The sequence below is a fragment of the Python bivittatus genome, unplaced genomic scaffold (assembly GCF_059951505.1).
Source record: "Python bivittatus isolate LINGU-HERP-01145 unplaced genomic scaffold, Pbiv_v1 ctg000210_np1212, whole genome shotgun sequence".
Taxonomy (NCBI): domain Eukaryota; kingdom Metazoa; phylum Chordata; class Lepidosauria; order Squamata; family Pythonidae; genus Python; species Python bivittatus.
In genome coordinates, this window is record NW_028277053.1 from 10127403 (window position 1) to 10150516 (window position 23114).

General features: G+C 39.7%; 1 protein-coding gene across 1 annotated transcript; it reads right to left on the reverse strand.

Annotated features, from left to right (window-relative positions):
• Positions 1–315: 315 nt before the first annotated feature.
• Positions 316–23110, reverse strand: GPALPP1 (GPALPP motifs containing 1). The gene is made up of 8 exons (XM_088139460.1): positions 22972–23110; positions 21061–21199; positions 18273–18365; positions 8812–8893; positions 5057–5191; positions 4774–4938; positions 3824–3922; positions 316–1801 (listed from the first exon to the last, which is right to left on the reverse strand). The coding sequence occupies exons 1-8, from the start codon at positions 23054–23056 to the stop codon at positions 1583–1585; spliced, it is 1017 nt and encodes a 338-aa protein (XP_087995586.1). The 5' UTR covers positions 23057–23110; the 3' UTR covers positions 316–1582.
• Positions 23111–23114: the final 4 nt, after the last annotated feature.

Below are 23114 nucleotides of genomic sequence, written 5' to 3' on the forward strand. Positions count from 1 at the left end.
TACCATCCTTCCCTCTATGATACTTGTAATTGCTAACCCAGAGAGACAACTGCGATTCCAACAGGCCAAAGTATAGAGTGAAACGTTGATCATGGTAGCATTCCCAATATGAGGGAAGCTACTTCCAAGCAATCAAAATCCCATCTTCCATTCTGGACTATCATAAACTCTCTCGACTAAAATTCAGGAAGACCTGCTGTATCTTCACACATCCATTGAAAACTCAGCTTCACATCCGCATGGTTGCAAATCTCAGTTCTTCAAATATCTTATTTGAAACTTGGATTAATGGCAGAAAGATTACAGACACAATGCCACAAGATTGATTTTCTTTATTGCAGACAAGAATGGAGCCATATATACAGATTTGTCCAGGACGGTACAGCATAGAGAGATCATAACCAATATAAGACTATGCTCCAGGGATTAAATTCTAATTATCTTCCTCCACCTTTCCTGGTCAATGGATATTTGGCCACTGACATCAAAGCAGGTGGTTTTGCCAGCTTCATTCCGTATAAACTTTCCGTATAAACCCACCCGCCCCACCTTCCTCTTTATAATGAATATCTTTTGGGTTTAATGTTTTATTTTATTTAATGTATTGTTTATTATGGATGCTAGTGCTGTTTTTATTGTAACCTGCTTCAAGATGCTTTGCAATAGGAAGTGGCTATAAAAATATATTAAATAATAATAAATACACTCCACCAGAGATTTCAAAGGAACCTTCGGGAAACTCTTAGGAACCAAAACCTTTTTAATGCATTCCAATTCAGTTTATCAATAGCTCTTGTCAATCATCTTGTAAAAGGCAGAAAAGAAAAGAGAGAACAGGGAAAAAAAAAAAAAGCAGCCTGGGACAATTTTAACATACAGAGTGGTTATGCTTTATTCATAACCGTGTCAAATGTACAGGTAAGTTTTCCTGTAGCATAATTACGATCAGTTCCCAAGTTATTTGCAGCAACCATCTTATTTTCCCCCTCTCATTATCAACTCCAAATTCTGAGTTACACACGTATCATTCCGACATTTGAAATTCCAAACTAATCTCAGCTGAAGAAATTTATTTTTTAAAAAATCTGTTTACAAGTATGCCTCTGGATTATTTAAAACTTTCTCAGTTCAAATGGGCCTATTTGTTTTCATAAAAATGTAAAGGAAATCTCTCCAGAGAAGGGTGGACGACCTCTAAAGGGTTGCAGGCCACAACTCAGCCTCTTGACATTCCTGGGGAAGGAAACCATTCAGTGAATATCACCAGAAGAGAGCGAGCAATTATTATTTTTATCTCTTTGGGTGGGTGGGTGAAGGTAGCAGGAGTCCTCTGGGAGGCAAACTCTACTCATCCCACCATTAGATTACCCCCACCACCCAACAGCTGGAATCACGCAAGCAAAATTCAGCCATTGACATAATGGGGTCCTAAGGTCTGCTCAAAAACCCTTGGCCATAGGATGAGCACATCTGACAACAGAATGCAGCTCTCCAATTTGAAGGAACGTTACTTTTCATGTGTGTGTTGTATGTACAAAGAAAATGCTTTATTTAGCACTCTTGCTATTTCTGTATGAATACATTATAAAAATGTATTGCATTTGCCATGGGAAAATCTAGTGTTCAAGTCTCTAGACTGTTTTATGATTGCTTTCTTTCGGGCTTCATCAAACTGATGGACTTGAAGATCCTGGTCTCGGTCAAAGGGCCTTCTTTCCTGGGGTTTATTCTTTTCTCCAGCAGTTTTACTCTTTAGCTTCTTCCGATGTATGTCCATTAGAGATTCAGATCTCTGAGACTCCTGGAATTTAAAATATTTACCAATAAAAGGTAAAACATTAGAAGAATTAGAAAATCAAAAGAAAGAGAACATGAAATTGGAGACATTGGAACAAAAAGCTGTAATGCAATATATCTGAAAGTCCCTTTGAACTCAGTTATGTTACCTTTGCTTACCATCTGATTAAAAAGTGAATGAAATTAAGGCCACATCAAAAAGAAAATAATGTTACTTATATATTTAGATAGGACAAAGAGAAATAAGCCCCAAGAACCCAAATAAAGCCACTTATTATACCTCTTCTCTGTGCTTCGGTAAGATCTAGACAACTTTCTAAGAGCTACATATTGAGACAATCTTAATAAAGACTCTTTTCAACTTAAAGAATACCTAAGTCCAAAATAGAGAGCCAGTTTGGTGTAGTAGTTAAGGCATAAGGCTAGAAACTGGGAGACTGCGAGTTCTAGTCCCATTTTAGATACAAAGCCAGCTGGGTAACTTTGGGCCAGTCCCTCTCTCTCAGCCCTAGGAAGGAGGCAGTGGCAAACCACTTCTGAAACCTTGCCAAGGAAACTGCAGGGACTTGTCCAGGCAGTCACAGGAGTCAAAATTGACTTGAAGGCACAAACAAAAGTCCAAAATATATTGAACTATCACAATTTATTTAACTGATTGGCAAAAAGGCAATCCAATGAAGTATTATCCTGTTTTTACATAGACTCTTGGTGTTTTTGGAATTAATTGTTCATAATCCTTAAGGGTATTACAACCCCAAATGGCACCTTTTTCTTATTGTCGTCTTGGATTATGATCTGGACAGACAAGTGCCAGCAGCTCAGTTATCACAAATGAGGTACATCTAGAGACTCAAAGACCATTCTTTGCATATAACCAACTCTGCTGGGGCACTCTTAATGCAAACCTAGTCTTGTATGATCTGAACCCAACTGAAGTTTCTTTAGCTTTGTAATTGAAGGCAAAGTCCGATGACCAACTTTGACTAATCACGTGACCAGCTTATCAAATGAAGCTTTCTTCCCCATTGTTTTAAGAAACATTCTAGACTAACTTCCCCAAATGTGGGTGTCTTCCAGATATATGGACTTCAGCTACCAAAATTCTCCAGCCAGCATTACCATGGCTAAGAATTCGGACTTGGAGATTGCACTCAGTTTCGAGAAGCCTGCTCTAATCAAACCAGGAAATGGTCAGTAAAAAGCTTTTGTGGTTCAGTTGTTAAGTCGTGTCCGACTCTTTGTGATCCCATGAACCCTATCGCGCCAGGCCTTCCTGTCCTTCACTGCCTCCCTGAGTTTGCTCGGTTTCATGCTCATTGCTCCAGTGATGCTATGTAACCATACATTCCAGGTTCCTATTGTTCTTTACAGCATCGGACCTTCTTTTCGCTTCCAGATACATCCACAGCTGAACATCCTTTCGGCTTTGGCCCAGCCGCTTCACTCTTTCTGGAGCTACTTGGAATTGCCCTCCGCTCTTCCCCAGTAGCATATTGGACACCTTCCGACCTGAGGGGCTCATCTTCCGGCGTCTTATCTTTTAGCCTTTTGACATTGTCCATGGGGTTTTCTCGGCAAGGATACTGGAGTGGGTTGCCATTTCCTTCTCCAGTGGACCACATTTTGTCAGAACTTTCTGTCATGACCTGTCCGTCTTGGGTGGCCTTGCACGGTATAGCTCATGGCTTCACTGAGTTACGCAAGCCCCTTCGCCATGACAAGGCAGTGGTCCATGAAGGGGCAGTGATCCATGAAGGGGCAAAAGCTTTACCTTACCTTTTACATTGCTAAGGTACAAGCAATGGTTGTACTACTAGTGACTTGAATCTCAATAATAATTTTGCTAGAATGCAGTGTATGTATGAACATGTTTCCATAGAAACACAGAAAAAAAAATGTTTATGGCTCAGTCTTGATATTTTTGAAACCAACAAGAGATTTCAGAAAAGACAGGTTTGAGCAGAAGAAACGTTTCCACAGAAACCAACATCACTGGAAGGGGAAAAAGAGATTAAAGGACACCTACATTGTACGAGGACAACTGCTCAGCCAGTCTTTTGTCTCTCTCTGAGAGAAAAGTTTCTGCATTGTCCTTAGAGATGGACTTTCTTGCCTCCTGCTGTTCCTGAAGAACAGAAGAAGATTGATGGGTTAGCAGAAGTCCAAAGAAATGCATAAATCAAAAGGGAGTCTTGATTAATTGAGGTATTCTTTATGACATCTTAAGGCACCCAAATCATGAGACCCAAGGGCAGTTTTGCTTCTCCTGGTAGAAAATAGTGACTGCACAGCCTAGGTACACCTTCTCTTATTTCAGGAAAAAGAAAGGCCAACCTGTATAGGTACGCTCTCAGTATAATTAGAGTTGACTCAAAGGTTCGGGCTGAGAGATTTCTGCCTTTTTAACCGTTCCAGGATCAACCCTCTGAAGCAGGGCGGGAGGCGTTCTTTAAAATTCCATCTCTCTCTCTCCCCTACAGGGAATGAGAGGCCTTGCTTGTTGAAGGCTAATGATGCTCTTCAACTTGCTTTTTTGGCAATGCTTATTTATGTGGCTGTGCTGACCTCCTCTAATTTGATTTGAATCCTTAGCAGGATTTCTGCTGACAATTCAAACAGGTTTGAATTCCTAAGCCAATTCAGTTTGACCTTTCAATTGAAAGAGTCATATTGAGGGTATCCGATTTTTCTGCACTGATCGGGGAAAAACAGTAATCAAATCAACGTGTACACATCTAATTCAATCTGAAGCTTCAATTTGGTGGGTTTATTAGATACAGAAATTGGACTGAATTGGCATCTGTCTCCAAAGTGAAGCTTTGCACAGACCTATTTACCCCAAATTTTTGTCCAAGTGAACCTCTGCACAGCCTGATTTACTCCAAAACTATTTACCTCCAGAGTTCAAATATGCCAACCCACAAATATTAATGAACAATATTCTCTCTGACAAAGCACATAGGAATACAGGCTTACATTAGCTTTCTTTTCTCTGTCGGCCGGAGTATCTGTCCAAACCGATCTATCTCCAGATTTATCATCGGGTCTTCTTTTGAATGTTCGTGGACCAAGGCCAAAGTTTTTGAGTTCTGGTGGAAGATCTGTCATCCAAGACTCTCTTTTAGCTTGTTTGGAGCCGTCCTTTAGCAAGATACAAAATTGGGAAGTATCCATGAGGAACAGACCAGCTTGGAAGAAATGCCTGTGTAAAGCTATTGATACTTGAGAAAAAGCAACATAAATGATGCATCCAACTCACATCAACATGTCCCAGAAGCCTCTCTTTCATTCTCCGAGCCCGATCTTCAATCTCAGCACCTGGGTTGGATTCCACTGACCCCCTGGCTGGCATAGGACCAATGACGGCTTCCTCTTCTTCACTACTATCACTCATCTTTAGCACAACACAAAATAAAGACAAAATCCCACCAACTCAGCAAAACTGAGATTTTAAATAATATGTAATATTTATACAGCACTTTGACCTCTAAAGCTTCACATGCATCACAATCCTTGCAACAGTACTGTAAAGCAAGCTGTTCTTATAATTTCTTAGCTGCTAAGAATATACCACTTCTACATGTAGCTTTCTGATTCACATTTGTAAAAAATGGAGTGTCTTCTCAATTGGGAACATCAACTCTTGTCTTAAAATACAAAATGTACAAGCTGTCCTTGTGTCCTTGCTTAAAATCATCTTCTTCCACAGCTATTACCAATCTCTGAATTCAAGAGCAAGCTACTTATTATTTTTCAGAGACAATTAAACAAAGAAATTAATCTATCACCATCACAATGGCTTGTATTTATATTGCTTTAATTGAGTTTAACAATTTTCTATGTTCAGTTTAACTTCATCCTTTTGTATATATATTTCCTTGAGCACAGCAATGAGGGGATTCATTTGTAGCCCTACTTTACAAACCAATCCAAACAAACCAACCTAGAATAATCAGCTAAAGTATGATTTTTAGATTAACTATTCAAAGCTTCTTTATGTTTACAGCCCTGTCAGATCTTTCTTGAAGCAGAAATAGTTCTAATGAAATGAAATTAAAGCAGATAAGACTCCTCTTCTAGCACACTGGCAAGCGAGGAGAACAGATTAGAAGATATGCCTATATCTGAATGTACCATTCCTTGCAAGAGTAATTATACTTGGCTGTTGGCAGATATTTCTATTAGGACTCATTCTTATTTCTGCTTCACATCAATCTAAAGTGCAAGGGCTGGCTTGCATGAACGATTATTCACGCAAAAACAATCCACAAAGACTGCAAGTAATAGCCGCAGGACCAGAAGTCTTCTCCCAGACACCATAGTCAATTAAGTGGGAATAAGGGATAAGGGATAATTGACACCATAGTCAATTAAGGGATAAGGGATAATAATAATAATAAGGGATAAGGGATAATAATAATAATAAGGGATAAGGGATAATAATAATAATAAGGGATAAGGGATAATTGACACCATAGTCAATTAAGTGGGAATAAGGAATAAGGGATTTTCCCTTCTCTTGGAGGGAAAATCACTTAATAGTAATGTGAATATCCACCGGCAGCAGGGCAGCCCAGAATTCCAACTGAGAAATCTAGAACACGGTAGCAATTACCGGCATGTGACTCTTCTGGCTAATCCATGCTCCTTTGCTTGAATAATAGGTCCAGAGATCCCCAGTTGCGCCCTGGGCTCTGGGAAAAGCAATACTGGGACTTCCGGGGGAGTCATGGTGAACTAAACATGTCTCCGAAAGAGCGGAGATGATGACTGCAGCAAAAATCAAGAATTGGCGAGTTAGACCAGTTCGGAACCTCTCCAGACAAGGAGATGACGGAATGTTACCCACATGTGCTCTGGCAGGGCTTGCGGAACACAGAGCAGCGGGGGCAGTTGTGGCTTTGTGCTGTGGCACTGGGGTGGCTGGCTGTGGCGAGGGGCTTGAGGTGGCACTCTTTGGCAGTGGGGGTGGCTCTGGGGCTGAAGCAGAGGCCTGGGAGTGGTGGCAGCTGGCTGAGACTGCTGAAGGCGCCAGAGCTCTACTTCAGTTCCAGCACTGCCGACACTGCCGAGGAGTGCCGCTGTGCAGGGTGGCCAGAAGGGCAGAGATGGGGGAGATAGGCAGGTGGGAGGAGTTGAAGTGCCCTTGAAGTCGTAAGTGCAGGCAGGCTGCCAAGTGCCCAAATTCTGATCATGTGTCTGCAGGGGTGCTGCAATGGCTGTAACTTTGGGGACCGAGTGTAAGTATCATTTGTTCAGCACTGCCGTAACTTTGAACAGTCACTGAATGAATGGTCATTAAGTGAGGACTACCTGTATAAGATTTTGGAAATAATTATATAAAATAAACAGCTTTTTATGGGAATACTGGATAACAAAAAAAAGTGTGAATTATATGACAGAGAAGGCAGCTGAAGTGGAAACACATGACAAGCCAAGAGAATAACCTGGATAAAGACTTTCTACTGGATATACAAAAGAAGTTGGTTAAAGCTTTGAAAATCAAAGTGGAAATATACATGACAAACCAAGAGAATGACCTCGATAATGACTTTTTACTGGATTTACAAAAGAGGTTTGTTAAAGCTCTGAAGACGCCTTTGGGATGTGAAAAAGAAAAATTGAACAGGGACCAAACGCTACAACAACATCTGAATGAATTAAAGATTCAAGACTGTCAGAAGTAAAAGGAAGGAATATAAAGTTGGTTTGTTTGACCAAAGTTAAAATAAGACATGTTTCTATAAAGCCCTGGTAACCCTTTATAGAGTTTTTGCTAACACCAGGACTGAAAAGTTGATGATTTATGGATTTGCATATAGATAAGGGATGGGTTATGGGAAGAAGAGATATTTGTTTGTAACCTTACAGGGGGTGAAGAGTTATTAAGTTTGTTTATACTTGTGATAAAGATTGGAAGTCACCTCTTTATATATTTCTTTTTTCTTTATCTTACTTTCTTCTTTTTCTTTTTTTTTCTTTCTTTCTATTTCTCCTCTCTCTGAGTTTAGTTTGTATTTGCTTTTACTATTGTAATTAAAATCTTCAATAAAAATTATATTTAAAAAAAGGAAAAGCAATACTGGGTAAAGATCTGATGCTCCTGTCTGCACAGCAGAACCCATCGGTAACATGGACAAATAGCTCTGAAAGCTACAGATAGCATAATCTCCATGAAACCACAACTGACATTGGGGGGGGGGGGGAGGAGATCACTATAGAAGGCACTGTGATGAAAAGAGGAATTTTTCTCATGGTTATGCTGGCAAATGTATACAGTGACTACAAGGTCTTGCTTTGGGATATAGCTTGGGACTCTGGTGAAAGAAATAACTAGCAAATACAGATATATGAAATACATCCTTTATTTTGGATACTGAACTCCAAATACTTGTAGCATCAGATGTCTGCCGAGGTTCCCTGTCTCTATGACAGCTGTTGGGAAGGAAACAACAAATTCAATTGAGGAAACAATGAAAAAGAGATTATAAGGCATCAGAAACTAGTTCTTCCCATTAGATGGCCTACAAGAGCAGGAACTTTTTCAGTGCCACAACATGATTCTCTTGGCCCTGAAAGAATGATGGGTCACAAATAAAAGGAAAAGAAAGGATGTCTGGGATTCTGAGAAAGAGCTAAGAGGAGACAGACATATGTGATCATAACTGCCTTTCTTCAGATGAAGGTCAAGTTTCTTCCAAGCTTGCCTCACATTTCCAAATTTTTTAACCTTTCTTCTCGCTATTGTAAGATAAGAACGGTACTAAAGATACTATTCATGTATTTACTCATCTGCTGTGTATTTTAATTTTCATGTAATTTGACAGTGAACTGTGAACCCCCATCATATGATGAACAACTTGCTACTTCTAAATCCATGCAAACAGCTTTGTTGATTAGCCAAATGTTTTTCAAAGCTTCAGAGTTAGCAACTTCACAGAAAGAATTTGGGTCAAAACACATCCCACAAACAAATGCTGAATTCTTCACATTTCAGTGTATTTTTTCTCATACCTGGGTTATGTAACATCGGTTTTCTTCAGCACCTTCTGATGGTTGCTTAAAGCCTGGTGGTAAAGCAGGACCTATAATAGGTCTCAAGAATAGAAAGAGAATTAGATTTTAATAACATTGCCCTGTACAGCATACAAAGAATAGCTATTAAAAGCTGCTCTCAAGCTAAATTTCCAAGCATATAAGTTCATATCCCACTTACACACATCTACCCCTGCATTCTTCCTGCGATACTAATGTTACTGAGGAGTCTGTAGCTTGCTTCCAAAAGTCATGGGTTCCCTGCCTGTCCAGACAGACCAGGATACCTCATACTTCCTACTTCCCTCTAAGTTCCTCCCATCTGCAGGATGGACCCTTCTCTTCATGAGTCTCTTACATCCTACAAACAATATACAGAAACAACTCCATGTATAAAAACCAGCACCCCACATCTTTTTAATACTTAAGGTTCAGACTTGGCTTTAATACAAAAAAATGGAATGAAATGTGGAAGTCACATAACGCTTCTGCTTACCCTCTTTGGGCCCGATTCTGAGAATGGGTGCTACAGCACCCATCTGATGCCCTCCCTGCCAAACACCGAAGGCAAATTTGGCTCTGAGCAGGTCTTGAAAGAGAATCTACAGCCCCTTTAAATAGCCTCAAACTTTTATCTACAAGGATGAAACAAGCCGAGTCACTTTGGAACCACCATGGGAGGAATGTAACAAATCATCAGCTTCTGATCATTGGATACAATGTGACACAAGAGGAGAAAAATTGCTCACAAAACTGCAAAAAATGTTGTTGTTTTTTAAATCAAAACAGCCAACATTTCTGACTCACAGAATGGTTTTTTTTTAAACAATCTTTACAATTATAGCTTGTGTAAATAGAATCCAATCATGGCACTTTGGTTATCAAAACCACAAAAAGTTACTTAATTCTTGGTTCAGATTTCCCCCCCCACAAATTAACTTTTATCATCACTAATACAGTTTGTTTTCTCCTGAGATATGTGCCAATTGTAAAGAATTCTTACTGGCAACAGGTAAGGTTCCTCCTTTTGCCAGGGAACCAAAAATATGTTATCGTTCTACAGCTATACACATTCAATCCCAAAGATTGGGCTGGCGAGAAATACAAAGACGCTCTTAACAAAACAGAAATGATTTATTTTCTGTCTCAATAGCTGTATCAAGATAAGCAATCTCTTTTTCTCAGAATCTTAAATAAGTTGTATTTCATTTCATTTGTGCCATTAAAAAAAAAAAGCCTTTTACTAAACTTTGGATCATTTTTCAAAAGTTTTGAAAGCATTACCAAAGTATCAAAACAACAGTTAAACATTCAAATGTTTCTTTGCAAAGAATCAAAAGGCTTGTAAGTTTTTTTATCCCCTATCCTTCTGTTTACAGAAGAGGCTGGATTCTCCGTAAGATTTAACTTGCAGAGGAAGATTTAACTTGCAGGGGGCTAATGGCAACCTGCATTTTGAAAAGGGCTCCAACTAAAAGGTATATTATGTTCCTCTTATCAATCTGGTGACCTGAAAAGCTTCATTCATTCATTCATTCATTCATTCATTCATTCATTCATTCATTCACTCACTCACTCACTCACTCACTCACTCACTCGTCCTCAAGCAGGATAGACCTTATTGTTCTTAACGATACCCACAGTAAGACCTGTAGATTCAAGTCCTTTAAAAGAGAAGCCAGTCATGTCTGTTCTCTTGGACTCCATGTTAAATACCAATGCAGGACCTGATTCTTCAGCTTTTTATAGAATAACCGAATCGTCAATGCTGCTTTTTGATGCCTAAGACTCTTCTGATGCATATCACATTTGAGACTATTTAGAAGGAGAAAAGAGGTTTAAAGTTTCCAACAAACTATTCAAAACACAATCTATGCTGACTTCCAAAGATCACACGTGAACAGCAATTTTTTTCAAGGAGAGCCCGAATCTGGTTGGTCATCCCTCCTTCATATCCAACAGGGTTGGCAAAGATGTAGAAAGTACAGAACGATGTGTTGCCTCTCACTAGGTGCGTAGCATATGGTAGCGTTTAGGCTTATAGGGAACATCTCCCCAGTCCAGAACAAAATGGAACCGGATCATTTCCTCACTGTTGGTGGGGGGAGGGAATTTCCTTCACCCTCCCCAGTTGAAATCCTGGTCAATCGCTGGGACAGGGAAATCAACAACTGGCAGTTGAAACAGCTGTTCCTGAGTAGGGCTCCGTAGCATTCAAAGGTGAAAAGATCCTTCAGAGCACTTTGGGGTGCTCACACAGCTCCAGTTGGCAGCTACTTAAAGCAGCTGCATCCTTCCCCCAGAACAACTGTAGTATGATCCTGGGGAGACATATGTTTGGTTTAAGGAGGTGCTAATCGGTGCTATATGCTCACCTGTGTGCATTCTTAGGCACTCTTTTCCCTTCACCTCTGAAGCACAGTATTGCCCAACTCCCGAATGCTCTCTCCCTCCAGACAGAGAGAAGGAGGAGGCAGACAGTGGGTGCATGCATGAAATTCAGGATGAATCTGATTGAAGACAGGAGAAAGTCTTCATTAAGGCTTATGCTGGAACTTCGAAGGCAGCAGTGAAATTGTGCTTTTCCACTACTATCACATCCACACAAAATCATCCAATAAGTCTCTTCCAAGCTGTAAAAGAACTATTATATCAAGGCTGACCTAAGGGAGACAACTTCACAGCCTGGTGTGACATTTTGCTAGACGCTTGGCAGAAAAAAATTGCCTGCATTGCTTCCAACTTGGATTCCTTGTATATAGCAGATTGCAATGACATAACTTCTACTTGTTATGTGAGTTTCAATTTATGCAGCTTGGGGATGAGAACAAGACGCCATGAGCCCAACCATATGTGTGCTTCGCCCTTTCACTTCCTGGCTGATTAAGGCTTGTTAGAGTGGATTCAGAGAATGGATACTCCATTGTCAGAACAAGGATCAGCATCTCACTGCACTGCCGTTCTTGATGCCATAGCTGAAAAACCATTAGGCAGCCCAGACTCAACCAATAGCTGAAAAAGGGCCCATTGCCCTTGATATAAGCTCGTGGTTAGCTCAGCTTGCCTATCCAGCTGTGGGAACACCTTATTTGAAGGGCCAGAGGGCAGGGAGATAGAGAAGTGCATGGCTACACTCAGAAACAGCTGGCTCAGGCAGGTATACTTGAGAGTAGTTTTGCTGTATTCAGCTGATTTGGATAGAGGCTGGGAGAGTCTTATTTTTGCTGTTACAGCCTGACCCCACATACCTTACAGCTAGTTTTTAACCTTCTCAGAAACTTCAATCCTGGCCTCAGTCTTGCTAATGCAAAGCTACTTGGACCTCGGCTATTGGTGAGAATGGACTCCTTTTAAATTCAGACTGTTTTTAATGACCACAACTTTGCAACTTCAGTTGTTAGCTAGACTAACTAGTGTTTGAAGGGCTGGGACACTTGGGTGTGGTATAGGAAATTCCTGGATGAGACAGATTGTCAAACCCATTCCAATCTGGATTCAAGTCTGGGTTGGGATGAAGATGGCTTCTGTCACTCTGGAACTAGACAGAATCAGAAGGCCCCTATTGGTTCTGCTTGACCTCTCGTCAACATTCCAGGCCACTGATCATGGTAGATCCTTTTGGAGCATCTGGCAGGACTGGGCTGGGGAGATACTCTAGTTGCTAGTTGTGTAAGGGGACAGTGGGGAACTCATGTTCAATTTGCATAATTTTTCTTCTTTCTTGGTTCTTGTCTGCCATCTTATTCAACATAATCACGAAACTGAAATGCTCACCAGGAAATCTTGGGACACATTGTTGCTAATCAGTCTTTTTTTTTTTTTGTATTTATTTTTGTTGATCATCAGCATGGATTGGACTTTTTGTTTATTAACTGCAGTAGACTGGCTTTGCCAGAAGCATGTGGCACACAAATAAATAAATAAATGTCAGGCGATATGTAACTTTTTATTTTTATTTTATTTTATTATCTTCTAGGGAGATAATAAAATTATTTTCTTTTCTTTTATTATCTTCTAGGGAGACTACTGATCAATGTATTGGATGACAGCTAATCAATTGAGATATAACCCAGAGAAAAGGGAGCCACTCCTGGTTAGAAAGTTAACAAGCTCTAGAATAGGATTTCTTCCTGTTTCAGATGAGGTAGTACTTGCCCTAAAAATCAGCTGTGCATTCTGTTGCACTCAGATGTTTTGCCCAGCTTAAACTGGTGTGTCAACTGTGCCAGTTCCAGAGGAAGCCAGATATGACCAAAATGGCACAAGTAGACTGAATTACTGCAGTGCACCAAGTAGTTTCTTTTGAAGAATGTTTTAAAAGCAGCACAACAGGTCTAGAATGCAGCAATGACATACTGTTGAATATTCCCAGGCAGATCCCTAATAACCAATTACACTGGTTACCAATTTGTTTCCAGCACAATTCAAGTATTGTCTCAATGATGCACCAGTCCCTCTTAGGGACTTAATAAACAAGATGCTCTAGGATGCACAGACCTGAACTCCCTGGAAATATAAATGAAGTGCACCAGCCATCTCCTGATTAGGAAATACTCCTAGGAATTTTCCTGGGGAATAACTAGATTGTTTACCACTTGGGTCATGGAGAAAATCTATCAATCTATGTGGTTGTTAGGAGTCAACACTGACTTGATGGCACATAATCAATCAATTACCAGTTGGGGGAGTTAACATCACTGGTAGCAATGTTAGAGGCATAGCTAGAAAAGTCACTTGACTTTATAGAAGACATGGCTGAACAGCTGAGAAAGCTTAGTTGAGATAGAGAACAGAGAGGAAGTAAATAATAATATGGTAGTTGGCCTTTTCTTATATACAAACTTGACAACTCTGTGGGAGATTAGGTGAATGGGACATATTAAGCAGTGAAGCTTTCATTTCCAGCAGTGAATATGTTAGCTAGTTGGGTAACAAAACGTCTGCAAGAAAACAACCAAGCTCAGAGAACCCCAAGACTCCACAGAGAAGCTTTTTTAATACTGGAAAGAAATCCATTTTCATTGTGATTGTCCACAGCTAAAGATGCTACTATTACAGCCCCCATTTGGATTCTGGAACTTCACACAGAACATATTCCTCTCTAGCCCTACTAAGACAGCAAAAGTTTTTTTTTTCTTCTTCTGCCACTAGTATTACTGTACTGCACCAATACTAAAAAGATGCTAAAAACTCTCTCCTGAAATCCTTCACTGGATTGAAGCCTATCAAATAACAAAGCATCGGTTCCAATATTTACCTGCACTGGCCTTTGTTTAGCACAGATTTTTCCTTGCAGGTTGGCCTCCATTTGAGGAAGAATGAATCCAGAATGCTTTATCTCTAAAAGGCTTTCCAGTTTCTCACCTCTTGTGAGTATAAACAGCTAATTTGGTTAGATCTTAACACACCAACTTTCTGTCATTTCTTGGGGAATAATCAGCCTGTGGACCATTTGGGACATTTATAACACTGGTAGCAATAGCATAGTCAGGAAATGCCGCATGACATGGCTGAGAACTGATATATCCTTAGCGTGTTTAAATTTCAATGGATCCATGAGCCTATTATAAGGGTAAAGCAATTCATTATTTATACTGATGAGGGATCAGGGGTCACATCTGGATTTCCAGAAATGAAGTGTTGATTTAGAACCTTATCAGAATTTAGGGCGGGTTAAGCTTATATATCTGAACTGGAATTTCAGAAACCAGTTCTGTGTTGCTTATTCTTCTAAAGGTACTAATAGAATATTCACAAGATTCTGGAAATGTTGCCATCAATATGCATAAGAGCTACAATTTGATTTTTTCATACCCACAGAAGGATGATCCAGTTTGAAACCTCAGTGTAACCATTAGCACAACACACACACATTCCCTGACTGATATATTCCAAACTTATTCCATTTTAATACCAACAATATAGGGATTTCCAGACCACTAGGAGAAACTATTTTAAAAAATCTAGATACATCCTTGAGGAGAAGCCCTTTTAGATCTTCCTGTATGTCAATAATTTGTTTTATGTAATTTAAGTGCGTGACAAACTCTTTTTTGGTTTTGTCAAGACACAGAGAAGTCGGCAGTAGCTGCTAAGTAGTAATTAACCGCTATCTCAGGAATGAAGTTTCTCAGTGTACTGCTTCAAGGGTCTCCTGATCCTGTCTGATTGCATAAAACAAAATGCAATGCAAGGAATGCACGGATTAGTTAGCCTGTTTGGCAAAATAATTTAGCCGCTGGCAAATGCACTGGGGGAAAGGGGACAAGAAATCAGCAAATAACTCAAAAGCAGCCCAGAGCAGCTAAACATGAGCCATTAAAGATATCCAAGAAAGGACACCATTTCCAAAGCTGCTCCTCTCATCTACTCCACATTTCCACTCCTAAGGAGAATGCTCTTCTGCCCTCAACTATCCATTCAAAACTGCACTTAAGACAACTGCGGGTCTTCCTGATAAAGGGTGTCAGTCACTCTCCTCTCACGTGTCTTTTTGCCAGTCGGACACCAGTTCACGTTTGGGCTGAATTCACACAGCCTAGCCAAGCTTAAAGTTATCGCCACTGCTGCTGGAATTATCCCAGGCAGAATCAGCCCCCATTCATTCTAAAAGGAATTCCAACCATCCCGGAGAACCGGATTCATATCTCAGACCCTCCATCATTGCACCAACCTGTCATTTATGACAAGAATCCCAAATGGGGAGAATAAGAGAACAGAGAGCAACCACAAAGACAGCTGTTCTTTGTCCATGCCCTTTTTTTTTCCCCTTGGGTGTCTCTGAGTCGGTTTTTTGACTCCTGGCGACTGCCTGGACAAGTCCTTGCAGTTTTCTTGGCAAGGCTTTTCAGAAGTGGCTTACCATTGCCTCCTTCCTAGGGCTGAGAGAGAAGGACTGGCCCAAGGTCACCCAGCGGGCCTTGGGCCTAAGGCAGGACTAGAATTCCTGGTCTCCTGGTTTCTAGCCCGGTGCCTTAACCACTACACCATATTGGCTCTGAGTCATGCTTTACTGCTTTAAGAGAGAGAAACTCACTACTGAGAGGTGGATGTGAGCCTAACAAGAGGGCAAGATAAAAAATGCAAACGTGCCATGCACTTCCAAGCCTCACTAACCAAAGGGGAGACCTTCAAGAATGGTGCCTTTATAAGCAGACTGCAAAAATCATGATAAATGGAGATTTAACAGAACAGATAGACATAACAAAAGGGACGAGACAAGGCTGTCCACTATCGCCCTTGTTGTTTGTCTTAACATTAGAAGTGTTGAACAGGAATATAAGAGAAGAGAAAGAAATAAAAGGAATGAAGATCAAAAAGGAAGAGTACAAATTGCAAGTCTTCGCAGACGACCTAGTATTTATACTAGAGGACCCATTGGAAACAGCACCTAAATTAATTGAAAAGATAGAAGAATATGGAAAAGTAGCAGGATTAAAAATAAACAAAGATAAAACAAAGATATTAACAAAGAATATGTTAGCAAGGCAAAAGAAAGAATTGGAAGAAGTCTTGGAAATACAGGTTACAAACAGGGTTAAATACCTAGGGATATATATTACACCAAGATGTAGTACATTGAAGGAGGATAATTATGTTAAACTTAAACGACAGATTGCAATAGATCTGACAAAATGGGAGAATTTACAATTATCAATGATTGGGAGAATATCCACTATTAAGATGAATATATTGCCTAGGATGTTATATCTATTCCAGACAATTCCAATTCGTTTAGGGAAAGAGTTTTTTGATGATTTAAATAAAATTGTATTGAAATACATCTGGCAGGGTAAAAAGGCAAGAATAAAGCTTAAATTACTACAAGATGCAAGAGTAAGAGGTGGGTTTGTCTTGCCTAACTGGGAATTATATTACCAGGCGACAAATCTGATGTGGGTAAAGGACTGGATAACGTTAAGAAATAATAGACTATTGACCTTAGAGGGACATGACCTGTTGTTGGGCTGGCATGCTTTCTTATGGTATAAGGGAACGAAAACACAGGGCTACTTTAGAAGGCATTATATTCGAGAGGCATTGTTTTTAAACTGGGAGAAGACAAGAAGACAATATTATTTAAAAGTTCCACGATGGATATCCACTATTGAAGCCTTTTCTTATTCAATAACATATAAAAAGGATCAAACAGTTAGATATACTGAGATATTGAATGAAAAGGGTGAACTTAAAACTATGCAAGCGTTGGAAGAACAAGGTATAAAAATGAATTGGTTTTCATATTTGCAAATACAATCTAGATTCGATAAAGATTTTAAAGCAGAAGGTATTTATGATGAGCTGACTGTTCTAGATAAAATTTTGATGGGTACTGATGAAAAGGTGATTAAAAATCTTTATGGACATTTACTAGAATTTAAGATGGAGGAAGAACAGGTTAAAGATACAATGATTGCATGGGGGAAAAATTTTGGATACGGAATTGATTTAGAGAAGTGGCAAAAATTATGGTCTCAAAACTATAAAATGACAATGTCAACTGCATATAAAGAAAACTTGTATAAGATGTTTTACAGGTGGCATTTACCTCCAACAAGGATTGCGAGAATGTACAAGAACAATTCTGATAAATGTTGGAAGTGTCATCAGAAGCCCGGTACATACTACCATATGTGGTGGACATGCCCAGAAGCTAAAAGATATTGGATTAAAATCCACACGTGGTTGGAAAAAATGATAAAACAACATATAGACTTTAAACCAGAGACATTCCTATTAGGAATTATACCTGAAACATATAGTAAAGAACTGAAATATTTGATTGTAAATGTTCTGACAGCGGCTAGAATTGTATTTGCTAAAAATTGGAAAAATGAAAAAGTACCTATGCAGGAGGAAGTCATTAAGAAAATTATGGAATGTGCAGAGATGAGTAAATTAACATTTGAAATTAGAGAGCAAGAAGATAAACAATGTTATATGATATGGGATTTGTTTTATCAATGGTTGGATGAAAAGATATAGTAATGTAATAGATCAGCAAATTATATAATAGAAACTTGACAAACTGATATAAATTATTATATATATATATATATATATATATATATATATATATATATATAATCAATGGATAAAAATGATATAAATCTTATTATGAAAGCTGGTGTTATAGACTAGTAATAAATGAATAATTGATAACTGATAAATATATAAATATGTGTTGGATAGATGACATGAGATTTTATATAAATGATGAGTGAAGATTATGAAAGGATGGCACAAATGATCGGTAACTGGCTGACACACGGTTTGAAATGGAAGATGGTTTTTTTATGCTTTTTATGTTATTGTTTGTTTGTGTTTGTTGTAAAAAATAAAAAATTTATTAAAAAAAAAAAAGAATGGTGCCTTCTACTGCATGCCCCACAAACCTGCGTGCCCCCTTTACTGCTCCCTGACACCCTTGTGTGAATTACCTTTCTGGTGATTCATCTTGCTTTTTAAAGCCGGGAGGAAGAGCAGGCCCAAAAAACCCATCGTCGTCATCTTCCTGACATCTTCTCTGTTTCCTTAATAGAGATAAGGAATACAGGTATAAAGATTATTAGAATATGAATAGCAGTTTGCTTACATCTCAAACAAAATGCACGACTGGAACTTATCTCAGGGAATCTTCAAGTAAAACTACCTCCAGTTTTCAGTTCACTGCAGTTAAATATTGATAATTAAAGCAATTGCATATTGATAATGCAAACAGCTTTCCTATCTACAAGGACTTATGTCCAAACAAGACTCAAAATCATCTTTTATAAATGTTGGTGTGCAGGAGTTAGCAGATTTGGGCTAAACTATTAGCCAAGCATACACGTCAGGGTGTATCATCTGTTTATTTATGTCACATTTATATAGCCACCCATCTCACACAAAGCAACTCTGGGTATCTTCCTCTCTGGCCACAAAATGTCTGAGGTATTTAGTGCTGTTGTGTAAAGTCTGAACGTAACCTGGAAACAGCCAATTATATCTCCCAAGTTTTGCTGAGGTTCAACATCGGCATTCATCAAGCTCAGGTCTAAAATCTCTGCAATAAACACAGGTTTGGAGCAGAGATCCATATTCCTTTGAATACTAACAATATTCAATCCGCTGATACAAGTTACTCAGATGAAAATTATTTACACAGCATGCAATGTCTTATATAAACATTAGTCCCAGGATACAATATGGGCTTATATGTACCTATCATGAATTTGATGAAGACTCTCTAAATATTACAAGTCTCCTTCAAGTATTATTTTTTTGAGAATGTCAGCTTTCACCAAAATCCATTAGTTGTAACTGTGAAGGGAACATTAAGTTAATTAGATCTAAGCCATCAAATAGGCATAATCTTACATGAAAGACATACCCACAGATTAAGAACATTCCATATTAGTTCATTAACCAATGGACAATATACTCCTTTTACAGTACTTAGGAAAGGAACAATGGCAGCCATCAAAGAGGTAGAAAGCATTTAATTAACAGAACAGTTCCAACTCTTGCTGGAACATGTAAAAATGGCCTCAACTCAAGCCTGACTCCTGCTCATTTTCTTAATGGTGTTACAGGTGTAGCTTGCTGCTGCCTTTTCTGGAATGTTTTTGATCTCCAATCCAGCATCCACATATCTCCCAGAGACCTTCATATGCCAGCTGAAACCACTTTTCTGCATAGAGAAGCAAGCAGTTGGGAGTTTCCTCAGAATCAACATGTTTGCATTAAGAATAACATAGAAAAGGCAAACTGAAATGAATAACTTCAACATCATGACTGCAAAGCACAGCAGAAGAAATATCAACAAAGCAGCATGCACACAAAGGTGTTCTGGGCACTGCAGTGCACTCACTGTAAATTCAGAGCACTGGAAAGTGTGAAATATTTTGATGCAAAGGGAAGGTGTTGCAGAATACCAAGACATGAACTGAAGGGAAAGCTGAGGGTTGAAAGTTTGGCAGAACCAGGAAGACTGAGAAGGGCAAAGGTTGGAAGAACCACCAAAGACAGTGATCTGAAATTGCTCATCAGGAGCTAGTAAAAGCACTCTGGTCTGGGGCCAGAGGAACTTCCATTATAGCATAGTGAGCCAGGATCTTGAAGAGGAAACTTCGATGAGGTTATGGAAAGAGAAAACAGTCTTGTCTGCCTGCCTGCTTCCTTTGAACCTGCTCCATCAAAAACCTGTGTGAATTCTACCTTCATTGGATCTGTGATACAGCTTGTGCTATGTACAATTTTTAATCAATTCTATTCCCAAATAGGACAGAATTACCAAGTTGCCACGGAACATTCAATAGGGAGGGATATTAACCAATAAAAACACTGATCTATGATTGTTCATTTAGGGCTTTTACTCTTAAGCATACAGCAGCATGACAGGCACAAGTGAATCACATGGTAAAAAATATAAAATATAAAGGAATTTATAAAATATAAATTCCAGCTCCTATTCATTTATTCATTCAGTCACGAATGTATTCATTATTCATGCTTACATCATCACACTTTGGGTAGCTAAACTGAAGCAAGCATGGTACAGGGAAGATGAGTTTGTGCATGAGCTGATCCATAGTTGCAGTTGGAGTCTTCTCCCTTGGGTTGGATGGCACCAAATAATTATGTCCTAGGTGCCTCTTTTATATCTTTATGCCTGGGAAGATGTCAAGTCTCTATATTCAGGAAGGATCTTTGGGATCTGTTTTGAGCCGTCAACTGAGACAAGGTCTTGTTATGATAATCGCGCCTCCTTGTTGTGAGAACATTATTTACATTATTGTCTCACAACATGCAGAGACCACGCTCACTGGCAATCCATATTTTACCCATTCCATACAATAGTCCAGAAGCATCTTCTTCACATTCCATCCTGTTGTTTTCCCAACTTCAACATCTGTTGCCAAATGTTATGTATCAGGCAGATGTGTTTGTGGGCCAGGATTTCTTCTCCTAATCAAACAGCTTCCATCCCTTTGCTGAAAGAAAAAAAGGAAGTGCCCTAACTTTCATGTTTCTGTTTCGAGAAAGAGGCAGGCTGATGAAGAGCATGCTGTATATGTCTGTGGGAGGAGGTGCACTAAGTGTGTGATATTTGTGTGTGTTAGTGTGCCCTCCAAAGGCATACTGGCACCAGGGGCAGTACTCAGAATACAAAACTTGGCCATCCCTGACACATGAGGATCAACTGCCTGACAAAGCAGTTCCGTACTTTTATGCCAATGCACTAACCTGGGAACTGGACTTGAATCTTCATCCTCTTCAGAATCCCAATCTGTTTCTCTGGACACCCAAGCAGAGGCACATTTCTGCTCATAATCAGAGTTTTCAGAGTTTTCCTTGTAGCCAGGAGGCAATGCTGGTCCTGCAACTGAGCATTTTTATATCATTACATATTTCACGTGAATATTGCTTTGTTTTTAGACTAAATTATCAAAACGTTTTTTCTCAGAGATGAGAATAATGAGAATAAGATGTGGACACATTCTTTGAGGTGAGCTCTGATCTATAGCCTGCTGAAGTAATCCAGACATGACAATAGTTTACTCTTATCTTAGGCTAAATGATTTATTACAGTAAAGCCTTTATTATAGTAAAGCCTTTATTAATTTTTAAGGTATTACAATTCTTTTTTTGTACCAACATTCTGAGTACTGCACCTGGTGCCAGTATGCCTTTGGAGGACACACTAAGACACACAAACATCACACACTTTTGGTACAAAAGATTAACATAGACCCTTGAACATAGAAAATTAGTTCAAGTGCAGCTGGAGATATGAGGCAGAAAATTTTCCAAGGTCAAATTTTGCACTTCAGGCACACTTGTTAGTTTTAAAATTGTCTGCTATTTGCTTTTCACATGACTGTGTTGAGAAGCTGAAACTACACTGCTGTTGCATTTACCCTTTCTTGCTTATTGCCCTACATTGTTTCCAACATTCTAATAAAAATAACTTTTCTCCACACATCAAAAGTGTTAGCTTCTTTGGGTACAATCTTCATGAAATAGACTAGATTTGATTTTAGATCATATAATCTTTCCCAAATATCTACACAGACTGTGGATATTGCAGTAATATGCCAATTAAAATCATATTTATTTGCATATGAAGTTTTTCTGACTCAAAAATGTCCAGAAAACTTAACCTCTCTGAGTACAAGTCCCAGCTACACTGATGCAGTTTCTGAGTTCTCACGCTAAATTAAAAACTTTGATTTTTATATTTATGCTACCTAAAAAAAGAATAATGCTGGATTTTTATGGAACATTATAGCTTGCACTGTGGCTTAATGAACCTATTACCACTCTTAATGTGACACCTCCTCTCCCCAGGAATATGTTGCAAGAAATTGGCCATTTGGCAGCTAAATTTCAGCAATGCAACTAATACTGGGCACAATTTGAGGTTTTGGGGGGGATGAGGCCTCTGAATTGCTCACCCTATTCTAATCCAGATAGCACAGTTTGACAGCATGTGCATATTGCACATGCACTGCAAGTTGTGTTTCAACCACAGTTTGAGGCTTATTATGTTGTTCATTGCCTGAATGAAAATCACTTTGGGCTGGCCTGTGACAGACACTTCAAAGCTGAGTCGAGAGCCAGTGTGGTGCAGCAGTTAAAGTGCTGGCCTACAAACCAGGAGACGGTGAGTTCTAGGCCCCCCTTAGGTATAAAAGCTAGCTAGGTGACTTTGGTCTCTCAGCCCAACCCACCTCACAGGGTTGTTATCGTGGGGAAAATAGGAGGTGGGAGTAATGATAATAGGAGGAGGAAGGAAGAGGGCTCTTACAGAAGAGATCTGATACTGCCTTCTTCTGCGAGGTTTTCCCAATTTTTCAGACCAGCCTAGATTTCCTGGTAGCCTCCTGTCCAACTACTAAGGAAACCTGACCTGCCTTCCATTATTGGGATCAGCCAAGGGAGGCCACGGGCTGCTCCTTGAGGGGGACTATCCCCTTCCTCTGGAATGCATTTATTTCATTTACCCGTCCAGCCCCAGCCATACAGGCACTGCTCAGCCCAGCCCTCCCTTCCAGATTAGGTCAGCCGAGGCTGAAAGGAGCCCCGAGTGGGCCCTTCTCCCTCAAGAGCTGCCCCTCTTATTCCTGCGAGGGAAAGCCTTAGCCTTCTTCTTACCCGGCACAGAGTCGACCGTGGCGGCGGCAGCGGCGGCGGCTAAATGCGGAGGCAGCACCGGCCCGATAAGATCTCGGGACGCCATGGCCCAAACAAGAGCTCTGCGACGCCTGCGCAGTGCGTTCCCGGGTCTCCCTTCCTTC

Excerpts from the sequence above, each read along its gene's own strand:
- GPALPP1 (XM_088139460.1), bottom strand. The coding sequence starts at position 23,056 with ATGGCGTCCCGAGATCTTATCGGGCCGGTGCTGCCTCCGCATTTAGCC. Across the intron at positions 21,200-22,971 it reads CACGGTCGACTCTGTGCCGG|TTGCAGGACCAGCATTGCCT; the intron begins GTAAGAAGAAGG and ends AAAAATGCTCAG. Across the intron at positions 18,366-21,060 it reads GATTCAAGTCCAGTTCCCAG|GAAACAGAGAAGATGTCAGG; the intron begins GTTAGTGCATTG and ends ATCTCTATTAAG.